Genomic DNA, 21,937 nt, shown 5'->3' on the forward strand with positions numbered 1-21,937 from the left:
TCAGAACTTCGATTGTGTTTAATTATCCCGCTTTTGAGTTTTGAAGTGTGAAATTCGGTGAATATGTTAAGTAAAATAGTTAATTTAAGTTAAGCAAAACAAAAAAAAAAATTTTTTTTATATTTATACGAAAAAAGCCATTTTAAAATTTTTGATAAATAAATTAACAATTTTTTTTTAGTGAGCCGAATAATGCATGACCATTATTAAACAGAGCATGCTTTGAATAATCGATACAAAAAAAAAAAATTCGATAAATATTGTGCCCTTTGTGTTAAAAATAGCATCATTTTTTTCGATCTCGTTTGAAAACGTTTGCCGCCTTTCGACTACGGTGGACCAAACGCGCTGAAATAATTTTTTTTTATTCTGCTTTAAATTGCCCCCTCTCCCCATTTTGGGGAGCCTGGCCCCCACACACATTCACATTAAAAACCAAACTCATACAAATGGTCACCCATCTGGTACTGGCCAGCCTCAGCTTAATAATATTGAAATTTTCGTCACTGAAAAATAAGTTTTTTTGGCCTGTTTGGTCTTCCATAGTTTTCGTCTCATCAAAAGAAAATGTAAACAGAGTCGGTCTGAACTCTACGGCGACGCGAAATATCTGGTTACCTATATGAATAAGTGGAATTATTTGAAATTCAGGTACTTATATTATAATATTTTTGCATATTCTCTTAGAAAATCATCCTAAATCTTAGTTAGACAATAAATGAATAAATAAATTATTTCAAAAACCCTTTTTTTTTTTTTTAAATATTTAAGTACGTTTTTTGTGCAAGACAAAAAATATCAATTGTTAACTTTTTGGGAAAATTTAACATTTAAAATTGAATTAAAAATAGTAGAAAAAGTTTTACATTATTCTGTTTTCTATATGATAAAATTCAGGGTTTTATCTTTCTGGAAAAAAAAAAATTACTCAGAAATAATGGATTTTAATAAATGTAATTTAGTTTTAAAAAACAACAACAACTTGATTTTGCGGCCATTTTTGGCGGTGCCTAAACTCTTCTGTTTCATAAATAGAAATTTCGATAGATTTAAATATATTTTGTTCAAATTTCGAAAAAATAAACGGGGGGGACACGCACTAAAACAATATTTCCCCTCGTATATTTTACGAAAACTGCATTTTATATGTAATTTCATTCTAAAATGGATAAGTATCGAAAATTTCACGAAAATCTGACCATTAGTTGATTTTTGCTAAATTTATTAAATACGAGTATGTTTTCACGTTCAGAATGTCTTCTTCTACATGGGAACGTTATTTTAAAGCGCCAATTATGTAAACACGATTTTCGTCTCGCAATTTCATTATTTTCGTTCGATGAAAAAATTTTTTTTTTTTAAATATTACTGGTTTATTTTGCCCTTCTTTTAAATGGTACGAAAGTTATATTGATAATATTAATTTATAATTAAGTTACATTGTGTTACAAATAGGGTGGGGTAATTCTGTGGTGACTTTTGGCAGTCCCTCCTATTGTACATCGACGTACGAAATCAAAATGCATAAACGCGTTTATACGCATATCGTCTGCGCATACATTATCCACAAATAAAAACAAATAATTATATTTTGGGCCAATTAGGAAACTTTCTGAATCTATTTGAAATAGGTCTTTCTGAGACCTACCCGAATCTTTTAAAGGCCAGATTTTTCTTCAATAAACCAGTGGAACCGTGTCTACGGACCGGTGTCGTATGGGTACCTCAGTCTCACTGTGAGCGTTTGTCTCGACACCATTTCATTTCATACACACGCACTCAGCTAGTTTCAATAAAAAGCAGGGCAATGTTGGCAGCTGGTTTGGCTGTCCCATACCCAACGTTACAATCTTCAAAGGAAAAAAAAAACAAAACCTTCTCACATTATCGTTTGTCAGTCTATATTTTTCATTCTTATTCATTGAAATATTCTAATCTTTTTTCACTGAACTCCAATTATAATATAAAAACAATAAACATTGACTCTTATAAACAACTTTCAATGAATTATAATTTATTTAATTGAGCAGAGAAGTTTTGAATACGATTTTCTTGGCCCTTGAAACTCACGGCTTAATCGATCCAAACTTTTTCTAATGTCTCCGCTAATGAACCCTCTTGTTTTTACAAGAACCCTAAAAATATTCACGAACAGTGTTTTCCTATTGCTGTAAACCTTCCATTTTAAAGATATATGTTTTTTAATTGCATTTTCACCCCAAACAAGGCACATTGCCACTTTGTTGTAGGGGGCTACGATCAGGGACATAGGCCTCAGGGATACTGTGTAGGGAGTTGGGCAGCAAGCTGTCGGTTCACGTTACACTTGAACTTCTGCATGTCAGTATGGTTGGGGAAGCAGGGACCCGGAAGGGAATTCCAAAGTCTAACTGTCCTGGGGAAGAAACTACTGGAGTAGAAGGCTCTCTTACATCTAGGGATCTCTACTAGGGGTAGGGGTGGGATTTTGCTGCTTGTCGGATTTGTCGGGGGTATTTACGTCGAGGGGGCACAAGTGCTTGCAGTTCGTCAGAGCATTCACCGTTAAAGTACTTGTAGAATAGGCAGAGGGATGCAACATTTAGTCGATGAGACAGAGGCTGAAGCTTAGATGACAGTTCAGGACCTATCAGGTTGGCGACTCTCTTTTGAACCTTGTCTAAGAACGAGACAATAGTGGCAGATGCACCAGCCCAAATATGACAACAATACTCAATACATGGGCGAATGGTGGCCTTATAGAGGTACAGGATACTTTCGGGCGTTAGTAGCTTTCTAGCACAGTAGAGAGAACCTACCTTCTTTGCAGCAGTCCTGGCAATACTCTCAATGTAATTGTCCAACACGTTTCCTGTGAGCATTAGGCCGAGGAGTTTAAAAGATGTACTTTCAGATAAAGAGTCATTAGCCATTGCTATTGGTGGTAGAGAAGGTTTCTTGTAATTATTGAAGGAAACGAGTTTAGTCTTGGTAGCATTGAATGTGATCATCCATTTATGTCCCCATTCCACTACAGATCGGAGGTCATCCTCTAGTGTTTCTGCCATTTCTTTAGCTATGTGTTCATTTGTTTTCTTGTTGTGTCTATTATAGAGCGTGGTGTCGTCAGTATATATACCCATCTCACAAACAATTTTGTCAGGGAGGTCATTTATGAATATTAGGAATAACAGAGGTCCAAGGATAGACCCCCGAGGTACTCCCGCATTTATATCATATTGTTCAGATGTATGACCGCCGAGGACAACCTAGATTTTCCTCTTATCTAAGAAGAATTTAATTGTTATGTATTCTTCCAGTGATACCGTATGATCTGATTTTCCTGAGAAGACCTTCATGACATACCCTGTCAAAAGCTTTAGATATATCTAGAGCTACCGCTCTATCCTTCCCCCCACTTTGTCCAGTGACTGGTATATATGTTCTGAGATTACAGTTCGGATGTCTGCTGTGGAACGGGCTTGCCTAAATCCATATTTTTGGTCAGTCAGAAGTTTAGCATCTGTAAGGTGATGGACTAGAGCTTGGTTAATTATGGTCTCAAATATTTTGGCGAAAAGTGGGAGGAGGCTAATGGGGCGATAATTTACTGGGTCAGTTCTTTTGCCAGAATTCTTGAAAACTGGTACTACAGAAGCAGTTTTCCAGCAGGCAGGAAAGCAAAATGCATTAAGGCATTTGTTGTAAAGTTTGGAGAGAACTGGAGCTACTTTGGCAGAGCACTTTTTTAATAGCACAGCCGGGATGAGATCAAGTTCACATGCTTTTGCAGTGTCAAGATTTCTTATGATAGCATGCACCTGAGAACGGGAGATTTTCAGATCGTTTAGTGTGGCATCTGTCCGCAAAGGAAAATCAGGCAGGGAGTGGTTGGCAGGGTCCAATGTAAAGTTGGAGGCAAACCGACTGGCAAGCATGTTAGCCTTCTCAGTTGCAGAGCAAACAACCTCATGATTGTTGGATAGCGTGAGAATTGTTGATTGCCCATTATTTACTACACTGTTGTAGGTTTTCCAGAAGTCACGGGTTCCTAATTTCTGAGCTTCGATGCGTTTTTGGGTGGTTTCAGTAAATTCTCTCTTATCTGTTGCTATTTCTTTCTTACAGTTGCTTCTGGCTTCTATCTACTTCTGCCTGTTTGATCTGGACTTACGTCGGTTAAATTTGTGGTATGCATGCTGCCTTTGCGCTATTGCAGCTGCACAAGTAGAAGTAAACCATTGGGGAGAGTGGGGCTTGCTATAAAATTTACGCGTTGGAACATGTGCTTCAATTGCCATTTTGAACCATTCAGTGGCCTCATTTGTGCAATGTTCAGCAGGAAGTGAAAAGATATTTTGCCATCGGGCGTCCCTGATGAGATCCGTGATGACTTCCCAGTCAGCCTTTTTATAATATCTCGTTGTTTTGAGCAGTGGCTCTTCAGTTTTGGCTCTTCAGTTTAGGGCTATTTCAACCATTACCACTGCATGATCGGCGTTCCCAAGTGGGCTGTGGGCATTAGTTACACAGTCATCGGGAATTGTGGTCAGAAACAGATCTAGAAGTGATGCGTGTTGTTTATGCTGGTCTGGGAAACAGGTTGGAAACGTAACCATCTGTGATAGGGATGCATCTGTGTGAGTAGAAAATGCAAGCCAGTTGCTGTGGTGGACATTGAAGTCACCAAATACATGCACTTTTGCGCTAGTGTCGAGGGAATGTGCTGTAAGAGACTGTTTATTAGGGTACAGTTCTGGGTCGAGGGAGAGCGGTAGAGAAAATAAAAGTATTTAATGTTATGTTGCATGTTAAGTCTGAAGCACATAAATGCTTGATCGTCTGGTTATAGTAGTTAGAGGAGTGTAGGTTAGTCTCACTTAGTGCTAAGATATCCGGGATGTTTGTTAGGAGAAAGGCTTCAACATCATTTAAATTAGTTCTAAGCCCACGGATGTTCGTAAATGCAAGCCTCAAGGGAGAAGGCAGGTTGGTTTTGTTTGAGTTTGGGCCTGGTTTAAGCGTAATTTTTTATTGTACTGTCATTTTTTTTTTTTTTTTTTTTTTTTTTTTTTTTTTTTTATTATAGAGTTTCAGTTTAGGTAAGGGGTGTTGAGCAAGTGGTTATGTAGAATACCAGACATGCAACCCAAGCAGATTATCAGTTGTCCTTCCATCTATTAGGATTGTGGCCTCAGGATAGCACACCGGGGATGAGTGCAGGGTCCCTTTCCATGCACGACATGGCACTACAAACAACCCGATATTATACAACTGTTGATGGAGCAGCCGCCCTAAGCGCTACCAAAGAGTTAGGGCCCCTGTACTACCAGTTGGGAACAGCAGCCTGGAACTGTCTATCCGGTACCCTCAACCCATCAGACGATGGTCAACCCAATCTACTTGTACTGGCATTATGGCATTCAAGCACTCCCAAGTGCCCAGTTTAAGGGATGGGATGTGTCAGGAGTGGGGAAAACGGCGTTTATTGCCCTAGTCAGGAAACAAGATCGACCACTGAAGGTCTGTCGACTCCCTGCGATACGACCTCTAAGCCTGGCTTATAGGCAAAGAAGGAGTATGGAAGTCAGGCGATAGACAGTGCCTATCTACTCCTTAAGCAGTTTAGGTTTGCAAACCGGTAATTTGTTTGAGTCCCCAGCTCTATGAAGGTTGTCATCCCAGACTGGAGAGGCCTTCCTCCCCTTAGGTTTAGCTTCAGTTTTCCTTCTAGACGAATGACCTGGGAAGATCAACGGGCCCATCAGCACCGAGAGGGTTTTCCCTGCGCCTGGGTCCTAATCCAGGTATTTCTGCGACCCCCGCGTTGGTGGTTAATGTTACTGGGTTAATTTATAAAGGTTATATCTACGAAAAAATTATACCCCTCAAAGTGATTACAGGACATTGCTATTTCATTGTATGTTAATGGAGGAGGGGGTGAGTATGAGTACATGCAGTGGAAGCAGCTATGTTTGCAAACAGGTCTGTTGGAAGGAGTTAACATGGTTTGTTTTTTCCCTTTAGATGAAAAAAAAAAAATCTTCATTTTCTTATTTTTGTGTTGGAATAGGATAATGCGTTGCAAAATGGCATGTTATTATGAATTAACTAGAAAGAAATTGTACAGGCTCTGGATATTTTAGATGGCAGGAGGGTCAAGTTATATATTCAACAGAGACAAGTAACGTCATTTTTGATATGAAGTACATTACAGGTATAATTGGGAGTAAGTTATATGCTTTGTCGTATACAGTATGTATATTACAGTAAATAGATATATGGGCAGATTTCCAATAGATGCGAATATATGGAGATTGTAGGTATTAAGTATGTTTCCATTTCTAATGAAGATATCTTCAGCTTTCGTTTAAAAAATCAGGAAGTTGTATTTTCCATTAAAGAGTATCGGTTCAGTATTTGTATTTAACATTGGAAAGCTAAGGAAGAGACAGCTATTGCTATGTAATCTAGATAGCTGTAAATCTAAGTACAGACTTTCGTGAATATATGCCTTCTTCAGTTCTTCACTCCTTATTTTGTAGTGTTTACCGTATGACAATATTTCTCATTTTTCTCACATTTGATTATAAAACCCGCAAGCAATGACTGACCGCCTCCCTAAAACTGGTGAACGAAATCCCATAACTGGCAACCTCCATCACATAAACGAACGCGCTGCTGGTTTTTAGCTAATAAAAATCTAAGCAGGCAACTTTTTCATAAATTGGAAGGTTTACGACGTGCCCCAGCGTCACCCCAACCTCCCTATGTTAAGAACGGCTTTCTAGGTTGGAAGTGTTTATTCCGAAAGCCGTTCTTTACATAGGGAGGTTGGGGTGTTTATAATTCGCTGGGGCACGTCGTAAAAATTGACCAATTTAATTTTAATCGCACAGGTTAGGGTTGGGGGTTAGATAAATGTTTGTTTATTTATTTTCGTAGCGTGTTAAGTGAGGAACGTTCGGCCGACTTTTTTTTTTTTTTTTTTTTTTTGCTTATTTCCGTCAACTGTCGAGTGAGCCCGAGCCAACTGCGTGGAAATAGTGGGTTGTACAATAAAACAAAAAATAGACAGACCCCCCCCCCCAAAAAAAAAAATATAAAAAATTACATTTTTCATACAAAAAAAATGTCGATTTTAGCGTTTCAACATTGGAACAACGCTCGGCTTAATCCGGTGATTGCCGTACGAGCCCGAGCCATTATTGACGGAAAATCCCAAAGATCCTGGTCAAAGCAAGCGTCGATGAACTCTGCTTTATTGATAGGTACAGATTTAAATTGATGGACGTTTTCCATATTTAGGTGTTGATTGTGTGGTCATCATTACTTCCGCAACCTCCTCCCTCCTCCTCCTCCTCCTCCTCATCCCTTCCTCCTCCTCCTCATCCCTTCCTCCTCATCCCTTCCTCCTCCTACCGACCTCCTCCTCCTCCTCCCTCCTTACCCTTTATATAGTCTTGTTCCGTCTTAATCTTAATATTACGCTCTCCCCTGTTTCGAACTCTCTACTGAAACGAGGAGTGAAAGTCATCAAATATATTGCACACCAGCTGCTCTTTACGGCGGCCTACCATCTTTTTCTCATCTTTCTCCTCCGACTCTTTATTCGTCCTTATCATCTGTAACAATCGACCCAACATTATCATCATGAAAGGAGAATTTCATGACCCGTATTCGGAAAAGCATAAGGTAAATATATGTAAATACGTATTTCTTTTTATTACTTCGTCATTGAATAACCTCCGATGGTAACAACCATAACGACTACTATGACGAACAAATATTTATTTAGCCTTCTTTCTAAACCCACAAGTATTTGAAATTAACCGTTATACTTTCTTATCTCTGTGTAGGTGCTGTTTTTATTTATTTACTTTTAAATAAATAAAAAAGTTGTTATAGTTCCATAGCACCGTAGAGTATGTTGGAATATCTTACACGCCGAGTTTTCTTCTCACAAAGCACTTTTTTCCTTTTTTTTTTTTTTTTTTTTTGGTCAGGAGATTAATTATCCTGAACCATATTTCAGCAACATCTGTATTTTTCAAATATATCTATAGTTGATAATAATAATGTTTAAAAATCTTTTTAATATTACGCCTACTATCTGATGTATATAATAGATCTATTGGCAACAATTGATATCTCCGTATACTGTGGAAATCTAGAGTAAGATGGATGCAACGAGTTTCATTTTTTTATTCGACCATTTTTTTTGTGCTTGGGCACTTACTGATCCGCACTATTTTTTTTTTTAAATCGTATTTCCAAGTTTAATTAAAGTTTTTTTTTTTTGTTTTTTTTTTTGTTTTTTTTTTAATTCAATTGTAAGGTTAAAGTATAGGATAGGTACAAAACACCCTCCCCATGTTCAGAATGGCTTTTTAAATAACGTTATTTCAGCACGGATCAATAACTGCACTAGTACCCATTTTTTTTTTTCATGTCCTTATAATCAATACACCAATTCACACTTTTAATATTTAGTATTAATGAATGCGTTAACCTTAAAAATCTATTAAATATTGTTTAACGCAATTTTGTTCAATTTACAATATACTTTTGGTAATAAAATTTATTAAAAAAAAAAAGGATGGGTTAATGAAATTTGGAGTCCAACTTCACGTATTTTTCCTGTCAACTAACTTTGATAATTACACGTTTTTTATGTAGGTACTAGTGCAGTGCCACTGCACTAGTACCTACATAATGCAATGGTGCATGGTGCACTTATTGATCCGTGCTGAAATAATAACGTTATTATTTTTTAAAAAAATCATTCTTAACATGGGGAGGGTGTTTTATAATTCTTCTATACTTTAACCTTACAATTGAATAGAAAAACATATAAAACTTTAATTAAACTTGGAAATACGATTTAAAAAATAGCGCGGATCAGTAAGTGCACAAGCACCTTTTATTTGCTATTAATCGAATATTTAAATGAAGTAGCGTAAACTAAAACGAACAAATAATTGTATTAAATCCCAACAGAATTGATTTTGCTTTCTTCATGAACAAGTCGGCCATTTTAATCTTTTGTAATATGTAGTTGAAAGATTATGAAAGGAAAAGAAAAATGGCACAAAATAATAAAATCTATACAATTAGTGCCATTGCCCTTCCTTCACTTTTTAACTTCGGGTTGCCAACGTATCTATCCGGATTTAGATTTAGTGCTTCTTCGGGTCAAGATCAAAGTGTAGTATCTGTTCTTCAGATGCTGCATTGCTGCTGCACTTCAGTTTCTTGTTCTGTCAGGGGAGGAGAAATCCTTCACGACTGAGACAATTTTTATTTTTGTTCATTTTCTCCACATTAAAAAACGATCCTGGTGTCTAACTCTGTCCCGTGGGGAGACATTGTAAATAGGAACTAATAAAGTTTACTTTTTTATTTATTTATGGTACTTTTTTTATATTATACAATCTAATTCGGATATAAGAGACTTCGGGTTTATATTACTATACACATAGATATGAAAAAAGTTGTCAAAAATCAAATATATAACAAGTAAATGTTATCAAAAGCAAGATAAGTTACTCCTCTACTTATATGCAAAAGATTTTAGTGGTTTTACTCACTTTAAAACGTGGAAGCTTTCGAAAATCATACAGTGTTTATCGATATATTTTGAAAAGGAAAATGGCGGCGTACTCACTGTTGAATACGGTGATGGTGAAAATGATTCAAACTATAAATAATTATACAAAATACTGTTCTCACCGAGTATATGATGTCACGTTAACATGTATTGAGTTTCTAACAGTATTTTGTATAATGGCGGACCTGTACGAGCGTCACCTTTTTTTTTTTTTTTTTTTTTTTTTTTCTTTGCCCCGGTGGATTATTATTAAATGGACACTAATATATTAGATTAAAAAAAGAATAAGAAAGAATAGAAAATAAAAATGAACGTACCGCAGTTGTTGTAATTTATGAATATGTATCTTTTTCTCAATGAAGAATATTGAGTTGTTTTTGTTTTTTTGTTGAAAAGTAAGTTTCTTGGGTTTGTTTTACTGTACACATAGATTCGAAAAAGTTGTCACAAAACAAATACAGAACAAAAATGTTATCAAAGCCAAGATAAGTTACTTTTCTACCCAACTGGATATGTTTTTATTGTTTTTATTCAATGTAACATGTTTATTCAACTCGAAAAACAGTGTTTACCGATGTATTGGAAAACTTAAAAATGGCGGCCGACTCTCTCGGAGACTGTAAGTTTCGGAAAAGAAGTTATAAATAAAAAAAGTCAAAATACTGTTAAAAACCCGCCGAATATATGTCAACCCATGTCACGGTAACATATATTGAGCGAGTTTCTAACAGTATTTTGTCTTTTTTTTAAAATTTATTTATAACTCATTTTCCCAAACTTACCGCCTCAAAGAGAGTCGGATGCTATTTTAAATTTTCAAATACATCGGTAAACACTGTTTTTCGAGTTAAATAAACATGTTACATTAAATATCAACACTAAAAAACATATCCAGTTAAGTGGAAAAGTAACTTATCTTGCCTTTGATAACATTTATTTGTTCTATATTTGTTTTTTGACAACTTTTTCGAAACTGGGTACTTGTACAGATTAGTCAAAAAAATTAAAAAATGAAAATATCGAAAAAAGTTTAAATTGTATATATTTATGTTTAATTGTATAAATTGTATTTTTTTCCGGAGAACTTCGGTCTATAAACCGAAGTTCTCCGGAAAAAAAAATTCACTTAATTTCATTAAGTAGGGTTTTCTTTCTTTTTTTTTTTTTACAGCGGAAAAACATTTTGTTTGAATTTTAGAAATACCAAAGGGAGATAACTCCAGTTAAAGCGCTGACACCCCTCCCTTCCCATCTTTAATACTAGCTAAATCGAACATTTTGCTCGGTATCATAACAAATTTTTTTTTTTTTTTTGCTGTAAAAAAAAAAAACAAAAAAAAACTACTTGATGCAATTAAGTGAAATTTTTTTTTTCAGAAAACTTCGTTCTATAACGAATACATACAATTTAAACTTTTTTCGATATTTTCATTTTTTAATGTCTTGACTAAACTGTACAAGTACCCGAATCTGTGTACAGTAAAACAAACTTTTTTTAAAACTTGTTCTGTTAATTTTTGTTTTTTTTTGGGGGGGGGGGGTTATGGCCACTAATCAGTCCTGTCCTTCAACATTTTACTGGCACATACATCTCGGCAATATTCGTACCATTGAATAGCGGTTTTTAGTGTAATGCCATTGGCATTTGCCGAACATGTGGCAGGCATTTTTCTAATGAAGTCAAGGTGTCACAGTGTAGTATCTGTTCTGATGCTACACTTCACGTTTTCTGTCCTCGGGCAGTGGAGAAATCCATCATGACCGAGGCATTTTTAATTTTTGTTCCTAGCCAGTGTGCCCCTTTTGGGGAGCCGGATTTTCCCCACATTAAAAACAGACCTTGTGTCTAACTCTGCCCTTGCTTAATATCCCGAAAACCTATAAAAGTCATTTTAAAGGTGATTGTTAAGGTGGAAAGTAACCCCCCCCCCCGCCTGCCCCAGATTATATTTGAACAGCTAAAAAAATATTCACAAAAGAATTGTATTTAAAAAAAAAAAAATAAAGATTTTGGTTCTTGTTCAGGATTTCCTTTATATTGAAAATAAAAATAAAATAATCTAATGATGTATGATCCGTGACCAAACGTAAATATATTCAAAAAACCAGGTAAATAGTTTTATTTTTATATTAAAAAAAAAAAAAAAAAAAAAAAAATTCTGCGTATTCGAGGAGTTTTGCCAGCCATTAAAAAAAAAACAAAACTCGTAACAAAAGGAGATAACCCAACAATAATTACAACTTAATTTGTTGTAATGCCTACAATTTCCATGAATCGCTTAAAAAATATTTTCATTGTAAAAAAATAATACTACTTACATGAATTTGGGAATATATTTTTATTTCGTCACGAGTACGTACATCATGCAAACATTTATTTTTGTTAAATGTAGCAAGGGTTTAGGTTAGTGAATCATATTTCCTATATTTAATGTAAAATGAGTACCCATTTTCTGGCCAGTTAACGATAACTCAAAACATATAACCAATTCAACTTCCCGTTTTCTTTAGCAGAAAATGTGTGTGGGGAGTTACATTTTTTATTTATTTTACTTTTTTTTAATTTCATGTGTTTATCACAATGTTGGATAAATGAGGAACATTAAAGTTGATCAAAATAGACTAGTATCCCCCCCCCCCAAAAAAAAAGAAAAGAGTTCTACTTTATGTGATTTTAGAATTTGTAATTGTATGTACAAAACAGAACCGGTAGGTGTATCAGAATTTTTGTAGGAATTTTTGACACCCCTAACACGAAACTGAAAATAAAATATAAATAATTCGTAATTTCTCTTTTAAAAGTGGGTTATTTATTTTCTTTATGGATTATACTTCCAAAATTAAAGTTGTTTTAAAAGTAATAGAAATATTTTTTTATTTTTTAAAAAACAGTAATGAATTTTACGAACTCAATATTTTTCAATTTTTAAACTTTAAAAATCTATCAATTTTTCTATTGATTCTATTTTTACGATATTGTCAGGGTCAATGTGAAATTTTATGCTCTTTCCAATAAATCGAATATAATATTTTAGGCAAACGTTTTCTTTTTTTTTTTTAATTCACGCCCCCCCCCCATTTTCAAGTGTCTATTAAAAAGTAAATTAATATACTCACCAAAGTGTTATATCACAAATTGAAGATAAAAGATCAATAAATAATATATTCAAATTAAAAAAAAAAAAAAAATAGTGTATTTTAGAAATTTACCTGTAAAGTTCGAAGTTTAAAACCTTTTTTTTTTTTTTTTTTTTTTTTTAATGAAAAATCCTTGCTCCTTTAATTGAAAAAAAAAAAATTAGGGCTTGAATTACATTTTTCGAGGAGTTATAAGCTTGGAAAGATGGGGTGGAATTATTCACTATTTTTCACGAAATTTCTGACACACCTACAGAACCGGTAATTGTATCCGTCTGGGGGTGGGGGTGGAATCGTCTTCTCACTACAATGAATGTTTTTTTTTAATTATTTTTTTTATTATTACATTTTCACCCCAAACAAGGCACATTGCCACTTTGATGTAAGGGGCTGCTATCAGGGACATACGCTAGAGGGGTACTATGTGGGGAGTTGGGCAGCAAGATGTCGGTTCACGTTACACTTGAAACTTCTGTATGTCAGTACGGTTAGGGAAGCAGGGACCCAGAAGGGAATTCCAAAGTCTAGAGTTTCTGGGGAAGAAACAACTGGAGTAGAAGGCTCTCTTATATCTAGGGATCTCTACTGTGAAGGGGTGGAATTTTGCTGTTTGTCGGGGGTATTTACGTCAAGGGGCTACAAGTGCTTGCAGTTCGTCGGAACATTCACTGTTAAAGTACTTGTAAAACAGGCAGAGGGATGCTACATTTCGTCGATGGGACAGAGGCTGAAGCTTAGATGACAGTCAGGTTGGCAACTCTCTTTTGAACTTGTCTAGGAGTGAGAGACTAGTAGCAGATGCACCAGCCCAAATAATACTTGAGATGACATTCAGCCAGGATCAGTTAAGCCAGTTCCTATCGTAAAACAGTGCTCTAGATGAACACAAACCACACCTGATCTTACAGTGCATCCCAATTTAGATATTGGAGATGAAATAGTGCCAGTGGTCCCCACAGTTCAGCAGAGGCAGTGTAGGTTGAACACTTTTAGCGTTGTGAGATTCACATCTCTAGTCGGAAGAATACATGTATGTACAAAACAATGTCAACTTAAAATGCTATTAGTCACTTTTTCAGCTTTTATTTGATTTTACATGTTTTACAGTTCAAACTTTTCTGGTTTTATAAGTTTAATATACTTGGATGGTTTTATAAGTTTGATATACTTGGATGGTTTTATAAGTTTGATATACTTGGATGGTTTTATAAGTTTGATATACTTGGATGGTTTTATAAGTTTGATATACTTGGATGGTTTTATAAGTTTGATATACTTGGATGGTTTTATAAGTTTGATATACTTGGATGGTTTTATAAGTTTGATATACTTGGATGGTTTTATAAGTTTGATATACTTGGATGGTTTTATAAGTTTGATATACTTGGATGGTTTTATAAGTTTGATATACTTGGATGGTTTTATAAGTTTGATATACTTGGATGGTTTTATAAGTTTGATATACTTGGATGGTTTTATAAGTTTGATATACTTGGATGGTTTTATAAGTTTGATATACTTGGATGGTTTTATAAGTTTGATATACTTGGATGGTTTTATAAGTTTGATATACTTGGATGGTTTTATAAGTTTGATATACTTGGATGGTTTTATAAGTTTGATATACTTGGATGGTTTTATAAGTTTGATATACTTGGATGGTTTTATAAGTTTGATATACTTGGATGGTTTTATAAGTTTGATATACTTGGATGGTTTTATAAGTTTGATATACTTGGATGGTTTTATAAGTTTGATATACTTGGATGGTTTTATAAGTTTGATATACTTGGATGGTTTTATAAGTTTGATATACTTGGATGGTTTTATATTGACTAAAAAATAATTTTGTTTTTATTTTTTTATTGCAGGATTCTGAAAGGGGTTACCACAAAGAAAAGCCATTGAAGAGTCGTTCGCAGAAACGTAGTTCAAGTCATTCTCCACACTCTCGTTCCAAAGAAAAATTAAAGTATATCAAACGAGAAAGTTCTGAGACAGACTCTTCTGGTGGGTCCCGTAATAACAAACATCGCAGACATCATGTCCATAGTGATTATGATCCAAATAGGAAAATTAAGCAAGAACCAATTGATAATGACTATTCAAATCGGAATTCAAATTGGGTAAGCTTCCTTGAAACTTTTGTTTTTATTCTTAAATCATTCAAATTGGACTGTGCAAATTCATCCAGACCCCCATCTTTGGTTGTTATTTATTTTAACTACAGTGAGATATTCCGAAATTAGGAGGAGCAAGTACAAAATTTCGGTTTTCCTTAAACACAGGAATACTTTCCTTCTATGTGTTTGAAAAATGACACTTGTAGAATTATCGAGTAAAAATGTGGGTTCACAACACTGATATACTCGCTTATTGTTGTGAATTGATAAGGGTCTGGAAGAAAGTCACCACACTGTATTTAGTGGGAACAAAAAACAAATAAGGAAAATGGTTATACATCAGTTCAATTACTAAATGTATTAAGTAATATTATTACAAGACCTATTCTCCTCGTTTTTATAGCAAGGAGAGGTAAGTTTTTAAAATGAATAATTTAAAAAAAATTTTTTAACTTTTTAAAACAACTTGCAGAAGTCTTCTATGAATAAGTTGTTTTAACAACGAAAGTCTAAGAAAAATCTATTTTAATAATTTCAATAAAAAGAGCATTCAGTTTTCTAGATTTTCAACTTGTGAAATGTTTTCAAAGATGCGACCCAGTTTCTCTGTTACATATTTATGTGTAAATATGTATATGATGAAATGTATGACAATAATATTCAAATATGATGAAAAAGGACAAACCAAAATTATTTTTATTTCTTGACCTTTTGCCTTTCTTTCAAGACTTTCCCAGGATGACTGAGTTAAAGAAATAACATAAGTACAATATTTAAAAAAATTAAGTTTGTGATGCAAAAAGATTTTTTTTTTTTTTTTTTACAAATGATAATTGTTAAAATTCCAAATGAACTTGAATTTTGATCCAGACTATCTAATTACGTTCTCACCAAATCTTTGTATATAACACCAATAATAAAAACCAACAAAAAACATTCATTAGATTTCATATATGCAGCACAGATTTAGAATTTTGATGGCTGTGGTCTATTCAAAAAAGAACATTCTTTTTCACATCATAAATGCACTAAATATTTTCAAATATTGCACTTGTGTTATTTTGTTAATTAGTCATCTTGAAATAAATACAAAACATTGATTTTTTTTTTTTTTTTTTTTATACATAATATATGTAAATTTATAACTAATGTATATACACCAATGTACATGACATTGATTGAACTGGTCATGAGTCGTGTAGTTTCAATTTAGGAGTATCATTCTCATTGCATGGCAAGCGGAAGTTTGCTTATGGCACCATTTTATGTGTTATGCTTGACTCTTTTCCTATCTGTTTCACATTACCAAAAACTTTTCTAATGTCAAAGATGTCAGTTCTCCTATGATTCTTTGTCTTGTCGAACCCCACCCCTTGATCTGTGGCCCTGTCGGTGGGGCATTAGAATACGCCAACTGCCCCTCTGCAGAGGGTAAAAGTCCCTCAATGGGGGTCCTGGATATGACCATAAACTATATCCAATGGTGAGGGCCCCAGCTTGTGGGCTTTGGGGAGTGTGGAGCCACCCTTTAATTACCATTGCTCCCAGGTCCACTCTGACCCGGTTAGGGTCCTAACTATGGGTTAAATAGAAACTGATGTGAAAACAAATATATTCTATTAAAAAAATTTTTTCTTAAATCTTTGGATTCGGCATTAAATAACCCGAAAAGGGTTGATATGCCGTAAAACAACCAACCAACCTTGATCTATAGTTTAATTAAGAAATTATAATCGGATGGTACAAGTGCAAGAACACTGATTGTGAAATTTATGCAATTGTTTATTGCAAAATAAATTGTTTCTCTGTTGCTGATAATCACAAGATACCAAACACTAACAGTTATATTCTTATAGAATCTTATTTGTTTGAAAAACTTTAAGTTGCTGACAATTCATTTAATGTTTTAGACTCACTATCATCAACAATGTTTATATTTGTGTCTGTCGTTTTCGTATACTTTGCAAACTACTGTCACAGTAGTTAAGTGTTTCTTATCTCCAGTGTCTGTCTGTCTCTCTCTCTCTCTCTGTCCCTCTGTCGATATTTTTAAAACAAACGTCCGTATTGAACTTGCATCGTTTCTTTGTTTTCAATTTTAATGCAATCATTTTTTGCCTTTTATCAGATTTCTCAATTTAAGTAGCATTACAAGTTGATTTTTTTCTTTTTAGATAATTATTTTATCAACTTGCATGAAAAGAGCTATTTAAAAGATGCTTAAAACCGTTTGAATTATGCAAATACCAAGTTATGAGAATTTTAAGTGCCAAAATTTAGGCTTTTCTGTGGACATTTTTCTTTAGAAAAAGTGGGCTAAATTATGGACCTCAACATTTCAAGAAATTTGGTAATTTCGCCACCATTTATTTATTTTTCAAGCTATTCTCATGAAACTAGACACTCTTATGTAAAATTGTGTGCTCTTTCTGATTATGCAGTCAAATCTGATGTATCTCTTTACCATAAGCCATGAATTATAAATTCAGATGTACAAATTTCAATTTTTTTAAAACTGGCGCTTACAGTAGGTGTCTATTTATGAACAAAACTAAGTATTATAGTAGTATTTAAATATAGCTTTATTGAGAATAGGCATTTTTCTGCCTCCTCACCAAAAGTGAGCTTAATCTTGAGTGTAGCCATTGAATGCCTAAAGAGCATTCATGACTAATATTTACTACTCCCCTCAAAGAAAAAAAAAGTAGATATGAATTAATCTTGGAAATAAATCAAAATTTTTTTATAGATTTTGGATTTCTGTAAAAGATAGAAATTCCCATAGTCGACCAGAACTTATGCATTTTGGGACCAGTCCAATTTTCACTTTTGTAAATCCTCTCTATCTGACCCAAAATATACCCCTATTTTCTGAGATGCAACCATAAATCGTACTCTACATGAATCCTCAATGTAACTTTCACAGTACCAGGATAGCAGGAATCCTGATAAGCAACAACTATATAATAACCAGTTGATGGTAATTTTTGTCATTTCTATTCTGTTGTTTTACTGAAAAAAGAAATAAAACGGTAATTTTTTTTTTACCTTGTTTCCACCTTAATATTTAAAATGATTACTTCTATAGGCTTTAGGGTATGCTGAAAACGAATATCGCATTTAAATTTCTGCAAATAAGTAGCTTTCCAGATATTAAGCAATGTCATTTCTTATGTTATCGCTGGTGGCCATCTTTGTATGCTCAAACACAACCTCGAAACTATGCACAAACACGCATACCAAGATGGCCACCAGCAATAAGGTAAGAAATGACATTGTTTAATATCCGGAAAGCTACTTATTTGCGGAAAATTTAAATGCAATATTCATTTTCAGCATATCCGAAAACCTTTTAAAGGTAGTCATTTTGAAGAAAAATATTAAGGTGGAAACGAGGTAAAAATTTACAAAATGCATCACAATGAAATTCTTTATTGAACCACCTAATTATTATTAATATTATTTAGATATCCTCAGTTAAAAAAAAAATAAAACGGGTTTGTTTTACAGTTTCAAAAAAAATGGTTCTGACAATGAGTTAAAAATAAATTAAAGTTGCACAATATCTTTTTTATTTAATTGTTAGGTGAAAGTACAGAATAATTAACAAAAACACTCTTCCTTCCCCATGTTAAATATGGGTTTCTAAATGTTATTTTAGCATGGTAGCATAAGTGCACAAATACCTTTTTTATTTGTTTTTTATATATATATATATAATTTTTTTTTTTTTTTTTGACCACTAAAAACACAATTCTACCTTTAAGTACAAATAAAAAGTTAAACGCATGTACTTAATACATTTTGTTTTAACGCTTTTAGTACATGTGTACTAAAAGCGTTGAAAAACAACAAAATAGTATTGTTTGGAAATCAAATTTGAAAAACTTGAAAATAATTTTTTAAATTGACAAACTCAGAATAAAACATGACTAGTCTAGTAAGACAGTTTTCTATTTTTAACAGAATACTTTAGTAAGCTCGGCACATAACGCGCTTAGCAACCGTTTCTCTGTAAGTGAATTTGATTTCTATAAAAGATAACATTTTAAAGAAATTTCCACGCAATTAATAATTATCAAATATTTACATATACATAAAAACTATTCTGAAACTATTATCTATATGAAAATGGATGATATATGCCGATTTATCTTATCAATTTTGAAATATTTTTTGTCAACTTTGCTCGGTCGTAACTTTACTTCCTGTGGTCATAACAAAAAAATCAAACACCAGTAGAGATGGGTTTCTTTGTTTATATAGCCTGTAAAATTTCATCCATATCCAATCAAATTTAACCCCGCGCATGTCTCAAAATGTAACGTATAAAATGTAAACATTGAAAAAAGTTTCCCTTTTTTTATTTTACCGTTTTTCATTTTTAACTTGGAGCATAAAAACATTGAACACAGAAAAGAAAAATAAATTAAGATCATTGGAATGCTTATTTTATTCTCTTTCCATCAATGTAATTCTTTTAAAAATTGACCAACAAATATAAAAGACATGACTTGTTGAAACACATTAGTTATGTAATATTGCCGATGTCCACAAAAATACAACATACGCTTGCAATGCTAATTTAAGATTGAAATAATTTTAGAGATAAAAACATATCAAAATTATATTTTGATAACAATTTTGTTCGATAATTTAATAACCACGTGCTCATAGGATTTTAACAGTTAAATTTAATTACTATTCAAAAAAATGAAAGTAAAACGATTCCAAGTGACTCAGGGTACATAAAACTAGTATATAAATAAAACCTAAGTGAAATTATATTTTCTGTGATTATAGATTTATGCATCTGAAACAATTTTGATGAAAAATAATTGTTTGATTTTAAAATAAAAAAAAAATTAAAAATTAACTTTATCAAAAATAGATTTTAAAATATTAAATGTTATTTTGTGTAAAAGTCTTTTTTTAACAAAGTCCTCAGTTTCCTTTTAAGACCTGAAAAATCTTGGCTTTAATTAAGTATCACACTTTGTTTACAAAGCCATTCAGCAGAATTGACGCCAGATGACAAATTTTTAAGTACGGATGATCAAAACTTGTATATAATGTAGCTTTTTTTGTGCAAATATAAAAAATAGAAATTTTATTCAGTCTTTATTTGAACTTTTATAACATTATAATCTTGTAATAAAAATGTTTATGCACTGTCTTTTTTTTGTATTTTTTTATAATGAAAATATTCTGTACTGTTTTGAATATCAGGTGTTATTTTCTTTTTTTGTTTACATAAAACATAAAAATAGAACTTATAAACAAAATATTTAGGTACTGTATTTTTAAATATATTAAACTGTTTTTCAAACATCAGAGGTGTTGGTAATTTTTATAAATAATAAAACATACAAATAAGACTTTTAATGAAAGTATAATTATGAAATGTTTTTTTTTGTTTTTCTTTTAACCAAAAACCAAAACATATCCAATTAAGAATTTTTCCAAAATAATTGTCTTTGATTCGCCACCAAGTTCATAAATATTTAAAAAAAAAAAAAAAATTGCATAAACATTTTTATTATTATAATTTTGTTATTAAAGTTAAAATAAAGACTTTTTTAATAAAACTTTTATTTTTATATTTGCATTTAAAAAAAAAAAAAAAAAAAAAATACAGTTTTGGTCATCCGTACCTAAATATTTGTTTGACGTTATTTCCGACGAATAGCTTTGTAAACAAAGAAATGCGATACTTAATTAAAGCAAAAATCTTTTCTAAAGAAAAATGTTGCCTAAAAAAACTTTAGTAGATTAAGTGAGAAGGCTTGGCTTGCTAAAGTGGAAATGGAAGGAAAGACGAACATACTGATGCTGGAAGAAGGCAAAGAGGATGAAAGCTTTTTTTTTTTTTTTTTTTTTTTTTTTTAAGCAATATCTTTGTCTTTAGATGTAATCACAAATTGAATTTTGTGTTAATCATTCTAGCATGTTTTATTTCCAATTTCTCATGAAATAATGTAAAATTGCAAATAAAGAATATCACTTTGGTTGAAATTGAATTTCTAGATTACTGTTTAACCATATATCAATTTTAGTTCCTCCCATTTCAGTTTTTTTTTCTTCATACCTGTCATTTTGATTTAAAAAAAAAAAAAAGTTTGGTTCTTATCCAGAATTCTCTCTATACTAGAAATCAAAACCAAGAAAAATCTATAGAATGTACATACTTGTGTCAAAACAAAAAAATATTCTAAAAATTATGTAAATTGATAAAGTTTTAAAGTTTTATTTTTATAAATAAAAACCTTTTTTAAGTGACTAATAGGAATTTATAAGCATGAATCTATCAAGTAAGAGTTGTTGGGTTATCTCCCTTTATTTCTTGAAACTTTTTCAAAATGGTGGGTACTTATAAAATAAAAATTTAAGTTTATTCAAAAATTAAACTACTAAACCAATTTAAAAGACTTTTGGAATGTTTTCATTTCATCAGAAATATGTACATCATACATAGATATTTATTTTTTTTTATATTTTAATCAAAGAATTCTGGACAAGAACCAATTCTTCTAAGGAAGCCATCCATTTGCTTATTCGAGAATTAGTTGTCATCCAATTGTTGCATATGCTATTATTTCGATGCTTACTTATTCTCTTCAGTTAACTCCAAATACGACCATATATATGATTTGTTTATTTCATTTCGGCGGATGACAGATCTTGTGAAAAATTTTGTTTTATAATTTAATTGAAACCAAACTCCATTTTACTCAATCTTGTATTTTTTATCACTTGTAAAGTTTGTGTGAAATCCAGTTTTGTATTCAGAATCTTAAGTTTTAAGATGTTCTTTAGTTCTCATATTCCATGAGCGATGTTTCTGACAAAAGGGGAAAATTGCTGTTTTCTCAGTCGGAATCTATCCATCTAACACTTATCGTTGGCAAGTTTTTTGACCTTGTATGATTTTTTTTTTCTCCTTACATCAAGTGGCTTCATGTTTTGCAGCAATTTCCATAAAAGCAAAATAACTATTTGTATAAAGTAGGTGCGATAGTAACAATACTAAAATGGATAATCAAAAAGTCAGACCTATCTTTGTCACTTCTCCTTTAACCTGAATAAC

The 21,937-nt window shown here is 32.6% G+C and overlaps 1 protein-coding gene across 2 annotated transcripts in view; it reads left to right on the plus strand.

The window, feature by feature from the left end:
* Nucleotides 1-21,937, plus strand: part of LOC145296862 (uncharacterized) — a 73,694-nt gene that overhangs the window by 22,975 nt on the left and 28,782 nt on the right. Inside the window, exons 1-2 of one of the 2 annotated variants that reach the window (XM_080142997.1) lie at nucleotides 7,442-7,674; nucleotides 14,599-14,853. In XM_080142997.1, the coding sequence (XP_079999123.1) occupies nucleotides 7,633-7,674; nucleotides 14,599-14,853 (297 nt within the window). In that variant the 5' untranslated portion in view covers nucleotides 7,442-7,632. Of the gene's footprint in view, nucleotides 1-7,441; nucleotides 7,675-14,598; nucleotides 14,854-21,937 lie in introns of those variants that run through there. The other variant, XM_080142996.1, reaches the window with a different exon arrangement.

This window comes from Euprymna scolopes, chromosome 17 (assembly GCF_053919585.1).
Source record: "Euprymna scolopes isolate OS-2025 chromosome 17, ASM5391958v1, whole genome shotgun sequence".
NCBI lineage: Eukaryota > Metazoa > Mollusca > Cephalopoda > Sepiida > Sepiolidae > Euprymna > Euprymna scolopes.